We start from the raw sequence: 13671 nt of genomic DNA, 5'->3' as shown, positions 1-13671 counted from the left end.
ACAGGATTATTCCCCTAGAGCTTTTCACTGAGCAAGTGCCCTCTTGAGTGTGACTGACATTTTGGAGGAGCACCTGATGGATTTGGTGGGTTAGGTGTGTCATGATGTCTAAGTCCACCACACAAGCACTGTCACAATACACTTACTGGTTGCCCTTGGACCTTAGACCCGGTTCCTTTAACTAAGTAAGCGACATTTCTTGGCTCACCTTTAAAATCCCTGATTTCAACTTGGCATCCAAGAGAGGAGACGAAATCTTAGTCAGATTCTGGGATAGTGATTATAAATAAAACTCTCACCTGGTAGGTAACATGGGGGTTGAGTGTGGTGCTTAATGGTGGCTGTCACCTTTGGGGAACCGAAGGTCACCTGAGAGATAAAGCCTCTGGATATAAGATTGTCTGGATCAGGTTAATCTAGGTGGTTAACTGAAATGAGAAGTCCAGGCCTAAATGAGGTCAGCACCGTACCATGTACCGAGGTCCCAGGCCCCTTAAAGAAGAGACCTCGGCCGACCACAGCATTTGCTATGTTCTTCATGTTAACTGCAGAGGCAGTGAATCCAGCAACCTTAGCTTCTCCACCTCCATGTCTTCTCCACCACAATGAACTGTAAACCCTGAGCTCTGAGCCACCAAAAGCTCTCGCTCTCTTGGGTTTGCTTCTCAGAAGGAGGCATGTCGCAGCGACGGGATGCATGCACAGCACATCCTCATGGCTTCAGGATCAATCAGGTCGTGGTGACATCTGTTCATCAGGAAGACCATCAGCTTCTGGTAGAGATCCCATCGCCTGCCTGAATCGATGCGCACAAAGACGGCCATGTTCCTTCCCACCATGGGACCCTCACCGTCCCCTGCAATCTCTCCAGCCTCTAGCAGCTTTTGTAGGAGAGGGTCCTCACCAAGGGTGTGGTGTCACCAGCTGGTCCCATTACTTAGCAGTAACTCTTGCCGCTGTGCCTTGAGTCTCTCTTTCTCATTTCTCCTTCCTGCGCTCCGGTCTCTTCCGGCTTTGCTGAGCAAGTGAATGCCATTTCCCGGATCGTCCTCAGACTCAGCTCTGTGCCCAACGAAGCATGTGTGGCTTTGTGAGAGCCTGCTGTCTAGGCAACAGGTGACAGAAAAAGTGTCAGACTCTCTGACCTAATTGCCTATCTCCATGGATTCTCAGAGAATCTTCGTGGTCATTATTGACTTCTAGATATACAGAGATGATCCTCATCCACTAGAAAATATTTTGTGGGACTGGGGAGATGGCTCACACTGAGTTTGGGTTCCAGCGCCTATATTAAAAGCCAGATAATAGCTGTGTAGCCCACTAACTCTAATAATGCTGGATAGTGAAACAGAAGGATTGTGGGAACTCACTGGTCACAGCCAAGGTCCAAGTTCAGTGAGAGACCCCGTCTCAAGAAATAAGGTGGAGAGGGATAGATAAGGACCCTCCCCCCACGTCCTCCTGGTCCCACTCATGTCCCACCCTCAGACACACGCATGCATGTACACCAGGCTCACAAGAATTAAATATCATGGGGTCTGGGTCAGTGGTAAAGCTACTTATGTATCATGCCAAGATTCTAGGTTCAGTTCCAATGCTGCAAACACACATGCACACACACATGCGTATATACATGTGCACATGCATGTACACATATACAGGTGGCAGCTGATGCCATTCTAGATGCCAGGGCTGCAACAGGGAACAAGGTCCACATACTGTCGGGCCTTGCAGTCTAGTTGGAAGGACCAAAGAGGATGCTGTAACAACAAGAGATCAGCATAGTATTTTAGATTCTATGTTCTATGTACAATGTGTAAATAACATATCACACAATCAATATAGGGAGTGCCTTCATGGCTATGTTATACACATGCATATTTACAGATACCTGAAGAAAGAGAAAGAATATAGGAAAATACTAGTGTGAGAGATGTCCTCTCTTTTTGCCTTTATATATATATGTATATGTATATGTATGTATGTATGTATATATGTATATATATGTATGTATGTATATATGTATATATATGTGTGTATATATATATATATATATATATATATATATATATATATATATATATATAGAGAGAGAGAGAGAGAGAGAGAGAGAGAGAGAGTATATGAGTGCACTATAGCTGTCTTCAGACACACCAGAAGAGAGCATCAGATTCCATTACAGATGGTTGTGAGCCACCATGTAGTTGCTGGGAATTGAACTCAGGACCTCTGGACAAACAGTCAATGCTCTTAACTGCTGAGCCATCTCTCCAGTCCCTCTCCTGCCTTTTAGCACCTGCTATTTTATTCTGTCCCTGTCTCAATACTTGAGAACATTGGAAAAACACTGCTGCTGCCCACCCTCCGTCTCCTCCATCCCTGCCAACTGCTCCAACGACATCCTGGCAGGCGTGGGGCCATTGAATTTGTCTCGGCGTTGGAGATACTGCTGATGTAAGCAATTGGCTCCTTAACGCTTTCAGCTTGCTGATGACATGGCCTAATGTGGTTCCAGCAGAAGCTTCCAAAAGCCTGTCCCAGGCTAGCCCCTTTCCCTCCATCCAATGCAAAGTCTCATTAAGATGGGGGCAATGTCTATGTTCAGATTCAGGAAACTTAGGCTCTGGATAGTTTCTTCATGTGAAATGAAGGCAGCCCTGCCTCCCACAGGGGAAGGCATTCTCATCCGTAAACTCTGCCTGTCTGTGTTGTCAAAGCCACCACAATAGGAGCACAAACAAGGGCTGGGGAGATGGCGTGTGGGGTACCACCTGAACACAGGTAAAAAAGCAGACACTGGGAGGTAGAGACAGTCCCCAGATGCTCTAGAGCCAGCTAGCTGGTATACACAGCAAGGGACAAGAAAGGAGGGGGATGGGTCAGCCTAGAGACAAAACAGAGACATGACTGTCACCGTCTGTCTACTTTGACAGGGAGCGCACACGCTCGCGCACATGCGCACGCACTCGCGCGCGCACGCGCACACACACACACCCCTGACACACATGAACAAAAGCAGTGAGAGTGTTTGAAGTCTGTGAGGAGCATGGACAAAGGCATCTAAGGACTGTGAGGCAGAGGCAGTGTCACCCGTACCAGCAGGTTGTCACATTCCAGAGGGTACTGTTGCTAGGGCTCCAGGCTGTTAAGATGGGCCATTACCAGGATCTGTCCTGACCCCTGTGTGAAGCAAGGACTTAATTCAGACACTCTGCCTTCCTAAAAAAGAGCCTCTTCTTCCACAACTGGTAGTGACTTTGAGTGACAGACTTTCTCTTAGAATTGTGGGCTATGTGACAGTGTACATCATTTAAGTGACAGCAGTGGCAGGGACTAATTTAATTCCATTTTCCTTTCAAGCCCTGCTAGATCCTTGCTGCAGGGAAAGATACATTTCGCCTTCTCAGACCAAAATGTTTCAAATAAGGATGTGTTCTGGGGGAGCTGAGGGCTGAAAGAAGGTCTGTTAGTGGGCTTAATGGTACTTTAATAGCGCTGTGCCTCAGTCAGCCCTCCTTCGCCATGATAAAGACCCGAGCTAATGAACTTGTAAAGAGTAAAGGCTTTTTGTCGCTCACAGTGTTAGAGGTTCTGGAACATGGTAGAGTAGGTCAAACATCCATGGAGATGCCAAATGTCAGCAGGGGAGGGGACAGCCTATGTCAGGAACTAAAAAGAGAGAGCTAGGTTTCCACATTCCCTGTCACAAAAGGCTTTCCCCCAATGACCTAGCCTCCTCTCCCTGAACCACTTTTGGCTTTTCCCAATAACACCACCCTGGGGACCAGGCCTTCACTATTAGTGCCTTTGTGTAGAACTTTAAAAAAAATTTTTTTTTTTAATATAGGAGTGCTTTGACATTGAGAGTTCATGGATTCATGCCAGAAGAGGGCATCAGATCCCTTTATAAATAGTTGTGAGCCACCATGTGGTGGCTGGGAGTTGAACTCAGGACCTCTGGAAGAACAGCCAGTGTTCTTAACCACTGAGCCATCTCTCCAGCCTTTGAGATCTGCATCCTTTTGATATCTGTCCTCGTTTCTTTTCCCGTCACTGTGGTATAATACCTACAGAAGCAGTTTAAGAAAGTTCAAAATACGGCCCATCATGGTGGATGAGTCAAGGCAGCCGGACTTGAAGCATCAGCCACATCCCATCTATAGAAAACAACATAAGCCACTACTTGACTCATTTTCCCCATGTATACAGTCCAGGTTCCTAAAAGGCACTGGTGCCAGCCACAGTGGACAGGCCTTCCCACGTCACCTAACATACTCAAGAGAATCCCTTATAGGCAGGCCCAAGACTGGCCGACAGTTAACACTAATCACCGCAGCTACATCCAGACTGTAGCAAACATGTCTCAGAGCTTGTCACAAATGCCCCTGCCTTTGACCCGGTAAATGACTTATACCAGAATCTTCTTCTAGGTCGAAGGAGAACATTAACATGGGATTATAACTTTTCCTTGACTGAATGGGTGGTTGTTTTTAGGGCATCACGTCCCTGGCTTCTGTGAGGTGTTGGGTGATTAGCAAAAGTTAAAACTCTGGACTCTGGCATCCTGGCCATTTGTGGAATTAGGCAGTCTCGCTGAGGAGAGACACTGATGGTTTATCATCTTCCTTCTACAGTAGGATGGACACTTAGGATGGTAGTTCTGCAGGGTTCTAACATGCTGCAAGCGGTGGCTTATGTGGACTGTTCCAGGGTGGTATATGGGAGGAACACCCAGTAGATTTGAGGACCATGACATGACGTGAACATGGAAGCTAAAGAGGTCGGTGGTGAGTGGGCCCTGGGCTGTAGGGGAGACACACTCATTGTCTGAGCTTAACAGTGCTTTGCTCAACCCTGTTCCTTAAAAGGGTCAGAAGAGCTCTAAGGCTGTAGTTCAGATGGCAGAATGCCTACCTAACGTGCTCAAAGCGACACATAAACCAGGCACATCTGCAGCCCTCTCACTCCAGAGGTGGAGGTAGGAGGAAAATCAGAAGTTCAAGGCCATCGGGGACTAGATAGTGAGTTCAAAGCCAGCCTGGACTTAGTGAAAATTTATCTTTGGGGGGCGGGGTGAGGCCCCAAAAAATGTTCCTATGACTAGAAACCACGTGTCCCTCCACTGTCCGTTGGTCCTGTGCTCTCGGTACAAACAAGGAGTCCAGAGGAAGCCTGGCTCACGTGATTGACGGCAAGCGAGCCAGCGGGATTTCCCTACGCCGCATCAACCTCAGTTGCACTCCAGCTCCAGTGTCTGATGGACTCAGTCATCAGCAGAAACTATAAAAAGCTCCTGTCGTGGAACAGCGGTCCTTTGAGAAGTGTGAACGCGAGGTAATGAGCAGCTTCGGCGGCGACGATTTCATAGGAGCGAGCCAGCCGAGTTCGAGCAGCCTTCGGCACTGATGAGGCGTCCACTCCCTCCTCACGGGCCACCCGAGAACAAAGCCCGCCACCCAGCTGTGCGCGAGCTTAGCGTGGGTTGGTGGTATTTTTTTATTTTAAACCCTTACTTGTTTGGACCCTAATAAACATCCCAGAACTTTGAGTGAGGTCTGGCAAGCTGCTGAAATTTTGTCTTTTTCAAAAGTTAGGTCTGGATTCTCTCTCTCAAAAGAGATAGGGGGGAAAATCGAGGACTGGAGAAGACATTTTAGTTATGCAGTAGTTTCCTGGCTCTGACCATCGTTTATATTCTAGGTCAGAGAAGGGGAATTTCGAGGGCTCCTATTAGTCACTTTCCTTGTTGCCATGGAGAATTGCCTGTCAGTTGATTGACTGAAGAAAGGGTTTGCTCTGGTTCAGTGTTGCCAGTAAGGTCCTTCCTGGCAGAGAAGGCAGGGCAGCGGAGTGGGCAGAGGACAGCCACATGGTGTCTGCCATCAGGAAGCAGAGATGAACGCTGGTGCTGAGCTTGCAGATTCTGTTCTCTTCAATGCTGGATCCACCTCGTGGGATGATGCTACCCACATTAAAGTGGATCTCCCCTCCTTGGTTAAGCCTCTCCAGAAACCACACACATACACACACACACACACACACACACACACACACACACAAAGGTGTCTCCTAGGTGACTGAATCCAGTCAGGTTGACAACACAGATTAACCATCATAGACCATTGTTAGCTTGAAGCTTTCATTCCTGAGTCATAGCAGCTTGGTGCACACATGGCGGGGTCTGTGTGTGGTGTGTATGTGTGTGTGCGTGCACATGAGTGTGAAAACCAACCTCAAATATTATCTCTTCAGAGCTCTTCACTTTGGTTTTTGAGACAGGGCCTCCTAGCCTGAAACTTGTTTATTAGGCTAGACTAGCAGGCCAACCAGCCCCTGCCTGTCTCTGCCTCACCAGAGCTGAGATGTTAAGCGTGCACCTGGCTTTCTCACATGGGTGCTGGGCATCGAACTCACATCCTCCTGCCTCTCTACCTAAGACTTTACAGGCTGCTCTGTCTCTCCAGTCCCTTCAAACCGCTTCTTGATATACTTTGCTGACATGGAGGCCTAAGAAGCTGATGATTCATGATCTTCTTTTTTCTGATGTAGGCATCAGCATCCTAGGCTGAGCTATCTCTGTTAGTGCTGGGGAGAAATAAAATCAGGATGACAGGAAAGAGAGAGGGGGGGGGAGGGAGGGAGGGAGGGAGGGGGGGGAGAAGGAGAGAGAGAGAGCTAGCTCTTCAGTTAAGAGTGTTTACTGATCTCCCAGGGACTGCAGTTTGGTTCCCAGCATTCAAACAAGGATGCTCATAACCACCAGAAACTTCAGGCCCATGAGATCTAGCACCATCTACTGTCCATTGTGAGCACCTCTTCACATCTCACACATAAACAAGTATGTCCAAGAAAATTAGCCACTCCAGGAAATACCACAGAGATGGAGAAGTGGGGAGAGGCCACAGAACCTTAGCAATAGTGTCCCTTATACCCAGGAAATCAAGTAAAGTCCAGACAGACTCTAACTTCCTTTTGTTTTCTTTCCTCTTCTTCCTCTTCTTTTTCAGCAAACTGCCTAGTTGGGCCAGAGCTGTTGTTCCCAAAATATTTTATGTGACTGAGAAGGCATGGAATTATTACCCATACACCATCACAGGTAAGTCCTCAGGACATGCCAGCTGCCTCCAGCAAGTACAGGGCTGGGCAGTAGTGGTATTTCATTGAGTTGGGGCAAGACTGTCTCCACAGGGCCCGTCCAAGGTCTTCCCATTGATAGGTCCCTTATAGTTTGTCCACAAACAAGTCATTCAGTTGGGTTTTGTTATTTTGCATTTTCTCTCTTCTCATAGGATGTGGAACTCTTTAATGCCTTTATATGTATGTGTGTGTGTGTGTGTGTGTGTGTGTGTGTGTGTGTGTTGCTCTCTGTGCTGAACTTTTATCAGGCATGGTACACCCACCCACCCTGGCCCAGAAGTTTGTGTTGCAGCTCTGAGACACTTTGGGGGTCTCAGGATCCCACTTCAGCATCTTTGCAAAGTTTTTAAATAATTGTTGAAAGAAAGAGAGGGAATTTAAAAAAGAAAGAAAAGAGAAAAATCGCTGGAAAGTTTTCCTCTGTGGTTAATGGAATGTTCTACTGGAATTATTAGCCTTTCGTTCTGTTTTTACAATGCTGACACTTGGCCTTTTAATTAGCTGCAAACCTATAGGCTAATTGAATCTTGTCTAACTGACTGGATTTGGCCAACCGCAGGAGTACCATGAAACACAGAGGCATTCAGTCAGTATTTACAGAAATCTAAGTTTTGGAAGGTTTCTTTAGCTCATTTTTAGTACTTATAACTTGTCAGGAACTGTTAGCCTTATGGTTTGCGTTCCATAGACCTGGTCTAACTCATTGTTTTTTTTTTTTTTCTTCTTTTCCTGTCCCTCTTTGCCATCTGAACGTCTGGAATCAGAATATACCGTAAGTTCATTTAATTTTCCAAAATATTCTGCCTATGCTCTGCGGGTTAATTGGAATCTCCTTCATATTTGTCTTATAGATGTAGTCATTCTTTAAAAAGGAATAATTCAGAATCAGAAATATTTAAATGTAGGCTATTATATAATTTTACATATATATAATTTAATAAGCTGAGTGTTCTCATTTTTTTTCAAGAATATTAATGTAATTCAAAGTGCCTTAATAGTCACTTTACATAATTAACTTTGGCTTGCAATTCTTTATATAGCCTGGCTATATAAAATTCATAAGAGTTCGCTCTAATAAAAGAGTGTCTCCCAATGTGGTATTAAAGACACTATTGGTTTTTTTTATTATTTTATTTATTTATTTATTTATTTTGGTTTGGGCTTTTTTTGGTGGAGGGAGGGGCTTATACTTGTGGGGGATGCATATGCAGATTATTGTTACTAGTATTAGAGTGGTCTGTCACTTTTCTTGACAAAATTAATTGAACTCCTTCCAGTCCTAACAGAAAGACTGACTGCCTTACTTGGCTTCCTGTTAATGGGATAAAACGCTGACCAAAGGCGACTTGGGGGCAGATAGGGTTTTGTTTGGCTTAAGCATCCTGATCACAGTCCATCATGAAGGGAAAGGAGGCAGGAATTTGGAAGAAGGACCTGATGCAGAGGCCACGGAGGAGGGCTGCTTAAGAGCTTGCTGCTCTTGGCTCAGTCTGATCTCTGAAACACTATACCTGCCCCAGGCTGGCACCGCCCACAGTGGGCTGGGCTTTCTCTTGCCAGTACTAATCAAGACTTTTAGCAGATTCCTTAGAGTTGGAGTTACAGGCAGTTTTGAGCTACCTGGTATGGATGCTAGAACCAATTATAGGTCCTGCAGAAGATCACATCCCAGCCCAGAAAAGTTAGGTAAGGTGGAGAGCGAGCAAGGAAGACAGCTCACATCAGCCTTTGACCTCCAGGTGCTTACTCATGAACATCTGCATACACACACACACTTAAACACACATATACAACCACACGGTGCACTTCCATAAAGATGGTGGACTTTGGAGTTGGTTGAATCCAGCACCTCCAAATGACCTCCCTGTGTGCCTCCATTTCTTTGCTTGTAAGTGGGGGAGCTGTCTAGTCTCATAAAGGTGTAGTGGCAAATGTGCTGAACAATTGAAATCTCAACCTCCTGCAGAGTGCGAGGTGCTTAGCACGTGCTCCTTACTCTTTGTAACATTGTTGCAGAAGCTTTTGTTCTCCCAGTGGACTCAACTTTCGAACAAGCCTCAGAGCCAATCAAGACAGACTGGGCTCTCAAAAGCAAACAAACAAACAAAAACAAAAAAACGCAACAATTTAAAAAAACTGCACAAAGATATTTTTTTCTGGAACCTTAGAATTTTATATACATATACCAGAGAGAGAGAGATGATGGTGACAGAGAAAGCAAGTCTGAATGACGTTTGGTGATAGTATGTCATTTCTAAAGAATATGTATGTATTCACTACTTTCTTGTCCCTGGGACCAAGGAATTTGAGAAAGGGTTTCTTTGGGTTCACAGTGAGAGGGAACACAGTCCACCACGAAGGGGAAGGCATGACCCTAGGACTGTGAAGCTGCGCAGTGGAGCTGGCCTTCAGCTTCCTGTCTTCTGTTTAGTTAGTTTAGGAACCAGCCCATGGGTGCCACCCACATCCAGGAGAGACTACCCCTCCCCTTTCCGTCCAATCTAAATACTCCCTTACAGATCTGGAAATTAAATGCTAATGCTTGACATTGCTGTCCTGTGCCGCCTAGAAGTCCTCCAACAGGATTCTCCATTCCTCTTGAGGGCTTCTCCCTGGCTGGAACTTCTGCCAAGCTTCTGACCCCCAGCTTCTCTGCAGCTCTAGTGAGACATTCTTGTTCAAGGAAACTGGGTGTGGGGGCACAGTATTCAAAGAGGAAGCCCATCTTAGTTGCCCGGGGCTACACCATGACTTTCTGTCTGACTCAGCATTTTCCTTGTTTCCCCATTATCCTGCCCCCATATCTCTTGCAGATTTCTCTTTTCCTCAATTCTTTGGGTGATTGTCTCTCTGTTTGAGGTCAGCAGTCACTCACCATGCAGCCAAGTGTGCTAAGCCTCATGCTCAGTCACACCAGTGAGCTATCCTCTCTTCCCTTAGTCAAAATCTTAGTATTGTCAGCAAGTTCTGGGGTCTTCTAGAGGTCACAGAGGACTCAGCTAGCCTCAGATGTGTCTCACGGGGCTGCATGAGCAGCAAGCTGAGCTGCCTGTTGGCTCAGGATTGGACTAGAGAAAAGAAGCAATGATGGTTTTTGGAGGAGTTCGGGCTGACAGGCCACTGCAACAGGAAAAGAAGGGCCTTGACCTCTGGTTTGGAGCTTTGAGTTCAGAGACAGTCTACGGGATGCCCAGTGCAGGTGATGGGAAAGGGTATGGTACAATAGGCTTAAGCTGAGGTTAATTTATGATGCTAGGAGGTAAGGCTGTTAGCCTTAGTAAGTAAAAGTACAGGCTGTATATACATTATATACATATACATACATATATATATATATACATATACATATATATATATATATATATATATATATATATATATATATATATCACTTACAGTGTCCGTATGTCTTACATTTCTGAGACATAGTTAGTCTAAGCAGTGTGGCGGATCATGGGGACTCAAGTATGATAATTGGGCTATAAGGACTGAGGACATATAAAGTCAGGTGTGGTAGGACAGGCCTTTTATCCTTTTATCCCAAAACTCTGGAGTCAGAGCCAGGTGGATCTCTGTGAGTATGAGGCCATTTGTCCACATAGTAAGATTCTGTCTCTAGATAAATACATAAGTAAAAGTGGGAAAGAAAAAAACCCAACACACCAAAAAGCTGAGATTCCCTCTGGACCCAGGGAGAGACAGAAATGCTAAGTGTATATCCCAGGAACCTAGCTTGCATCTGACATGCCACAGTAACTTCAAGGCCAGGCAAGGGTTCATAGAAACCTCTGCAAGGCCCCTCCTGGCTCACTCAGGATTGGTATAGGTGGTAAGATGGACAGTTGGGGGACGTTCAGTGTGACAGATGGACACATGACTGTCAGTATTCTTTCCTTAAGAGAAAGTGTACCGGTTATTGTTGTGTGTGAGGTGATTTGCAGGCGAGGGTGTGTGTGAATGCCGTTCGTAATGTTCATAACAGTGACCTGCAGTGTTCGGTGGGTACATACATATTGGTGCTGTAACCACACCCCTCCACCAAATCAACTTTTGGTGAGAACCCCTAGAAGAGGTCCTGGGAAATGATGCAGCTTTATATGCATGAGCTTGAACTAGCTGTGTAGCTGAAGGTAGTCCTGAGCTCACAGATACACATCACCATGTCTAGTTAATGCAGCATAGGGGGTTAGGCCCAGCACTTTGCTCCTGCAAAGCAAACACTGTACCAACTGAGCTGAGGCTCTGGTCCACAAAAGGACCAAGCTGTGAGTGATGGTCTACTCTTCCTCATTTTAATGTCTCAGATGAAAGAGGATGAGCAAATTCTACTAACTAAGGAGAGCCTAATGGCTCTTGGGGTTCCCCAAGCCGTGCTGTATCTCCGTGAGGCTAGACAAACCCTACGCGGGTGAGTAAGGGATGGTCACAGCCGAGAGTCTGTCACCAGTCACTCAGAAAGAACACAGGCTCTTCTCCCGGGAATGGTACTATGGAGACAGATCCCTCCCACACCTGTCATGGAGTCCCAGTCAAAGTGTCATGTAAGCTACTAAATTACATAATGACAGAGCCAGGGACAAGGCTGGGGAAGGACATGTTTATTATATCAGACCTCGAGGACTGGCGGACTTGTTTAGAAGGAAATTAGAGAACCATCTGGCCAGCTATGGAAGAGAAAGAATAAAGGTCTCCAAAGCGTCCCTCTTCCTGGGTCACGGAGACATGGTGAGCTGGTGAGGAAAATCACTAACGTCTCTGCTTTAGTTGGCCCTGACTCTCCAGTGCTGTGCACAGTTTTGGATAAATAAGTAAATGTCCATGTTTTAGGAATAGGATTGTGTATGGGCTCACCATGGCAGGCCCTTGAGAGACTGAGGTAGCCTGGGCTACTGTTGTAGTTTGAATACAAAGTGTTCCCCAGGTGGTTCTATTTGGGGACAACCCTTAGAAGGTGGGCTTAACTGGAAGAAGTGGGTCACCAGCTGTAGACCTCTATACCCACCCCTGCCATATCCTCTCTCTGCACCCTGCAGCCCCCCCCCCACAAACACACACTATGTGATCAGTTTCTGCTACCGGCCCCTACCACCATCATCTGAACTATTCTGTCTGCCTTCTTTTTCTAAAACAGGGAGCCAAGATAAGTCTCTCCAGTGAATCTTTTTTTTTTTTTTTTTAAGATTTATTTATTTATTACACGTGAGTGCACTGTAGCTGTTTTCAGACACACCAGAAGAGGGCATCAGATCTCATTACAGATGGTTGTGAGCCACCATGTGGTTGCTGGGATTTGAACTCAGGACCTCTGGAAGAGCAGTCAGTGCTCTTAACCACTGAGTCATCTCTCCAGCTTCTTGTGAATCATTTCTAAGGGGACTTTATCACAGCAATTTGAAAGTAACTAAGACAAGTAGCTACACAAGGAGACCTTGTCGCAAAAACAGGAAAGAAAAAAAATGGGAAGAGATTGTAGAAGAGAAGGAAGAACCCAGGAAAGGAAGAGGCAGAAGAGGCAAGAACAAATGGGCTATAGATGTTAGAGGCCACACTACAGATCCCTCTAGTCAAGGGCATTGATTAGCGAGACATCGTGGGCACAGAACTAAAGACTGACCTTCACAAACAACACAGTAGTGAACACACAAATCATGGCTTGAGACAGATGTCATAAATAGAATCAGATTTCTCCTACAAGAGTCCTGAGAGGTTCAGAGACTTTAGTTGGAAACAGAACGGTTCATGGTGACAAGTAAAGATGACGGAGAGAGGACTGCATGGTGGTGGCTCACAGCTTTAGTCCCAGCTCTCCAGAGGCTGAGGAAGATCACCATGAGTTCAAGGTTAGCTTGGCCTATAGTTAAATGCTTATGAACACCATTGCAGTAGTGGCTTGGTGGGGTCGGGGGAGTTGCCTCAAGAAAACAAGACCCTCAAAAACAACCCAAATAAGAAGGCACACAGCCTATTAGGTAAGAGAAGAGATGAATGGACTTCTTGATAGTAAAAGCTCTTGCAGCCTATGATTTAAAGGGACTTGCAATCTCTAACACTCACATTTATTTATTTATCTGTGGAACTTTGTATTTTGCAAGGACTTAGGGAAGTTCTAGAAGCTTCTCTTAGAGCTACTATTACTGTTACATAGTCTACTGGGTCAGCTCTAACCAAGTAAATTTTGCCTTCTTTGTTTCAGTAAGCTAATGTTGTCTGTAGATGATTATTGCTTAAATGCAAAGACTTTCGTTTTGTTATTTGTTAGTTTCATTTTCTTTTTTTTAAAGACTTCCCAATAATATTGAAATGTTTTGGTATTGTTAGATTCAGGTGATATTGATCCTGGATAGATTTCTTTTCAAGAAAAATCAATGCATTAAGTCACATAGAGAGGGTAGCATTGGGTGAACTGCGAACTCTGTGCATTTAGATATGTTTCTGTGTTAGCTTCCCAATACTGTGACAAAATACCTGAGACAGATTGACTTATAGAAGATGGAGGTAAATGTTTAATTTAGTTCTCATTTTTAGAGATTTCAG

The 13671-nt window shown here is 45.4% G+C and overlaps 1 protein-coding gene across 1 annotated transcript in view; it reads left to right on the top strand.

Moving 5' to 3' along the window:
• The window catches only part of PITPNC1 (phosphatidylinositol transfer protein cytoplasmic 1), a 247509-nt gene that overhangs the window by 135548 nt on the left and 98290 nt on the right, over positions 1-13671 (top strand). The window contains exons 3-4 of the mRNA XM_080923239.1: positions 7008-7096; positions 7902-7909. Of these exons, the coding sequence (XP_080779365.1) occupies positions 7008-7096; positions 7902-7909 (97 nt within the window). The remainder of the gene's footprint in view (positions 1-7007; positions 7097-7901; positions 7910-13671) is intronic.

The sequence above is a fragment of the Micromys minutus genome (assembly GCF_963924665.1).
Source record: "Micromys minutus genome assembly, chromosome: 10".
Lineage (NCBI taxonomy): Eukaryota > Metazoa > Chordata > Mammalia > Rodentia > Muridae > Micromys > Micromys minutus.
This window is presented reverse-complemented; position numbering and strand designations above follow the sequence as displayed.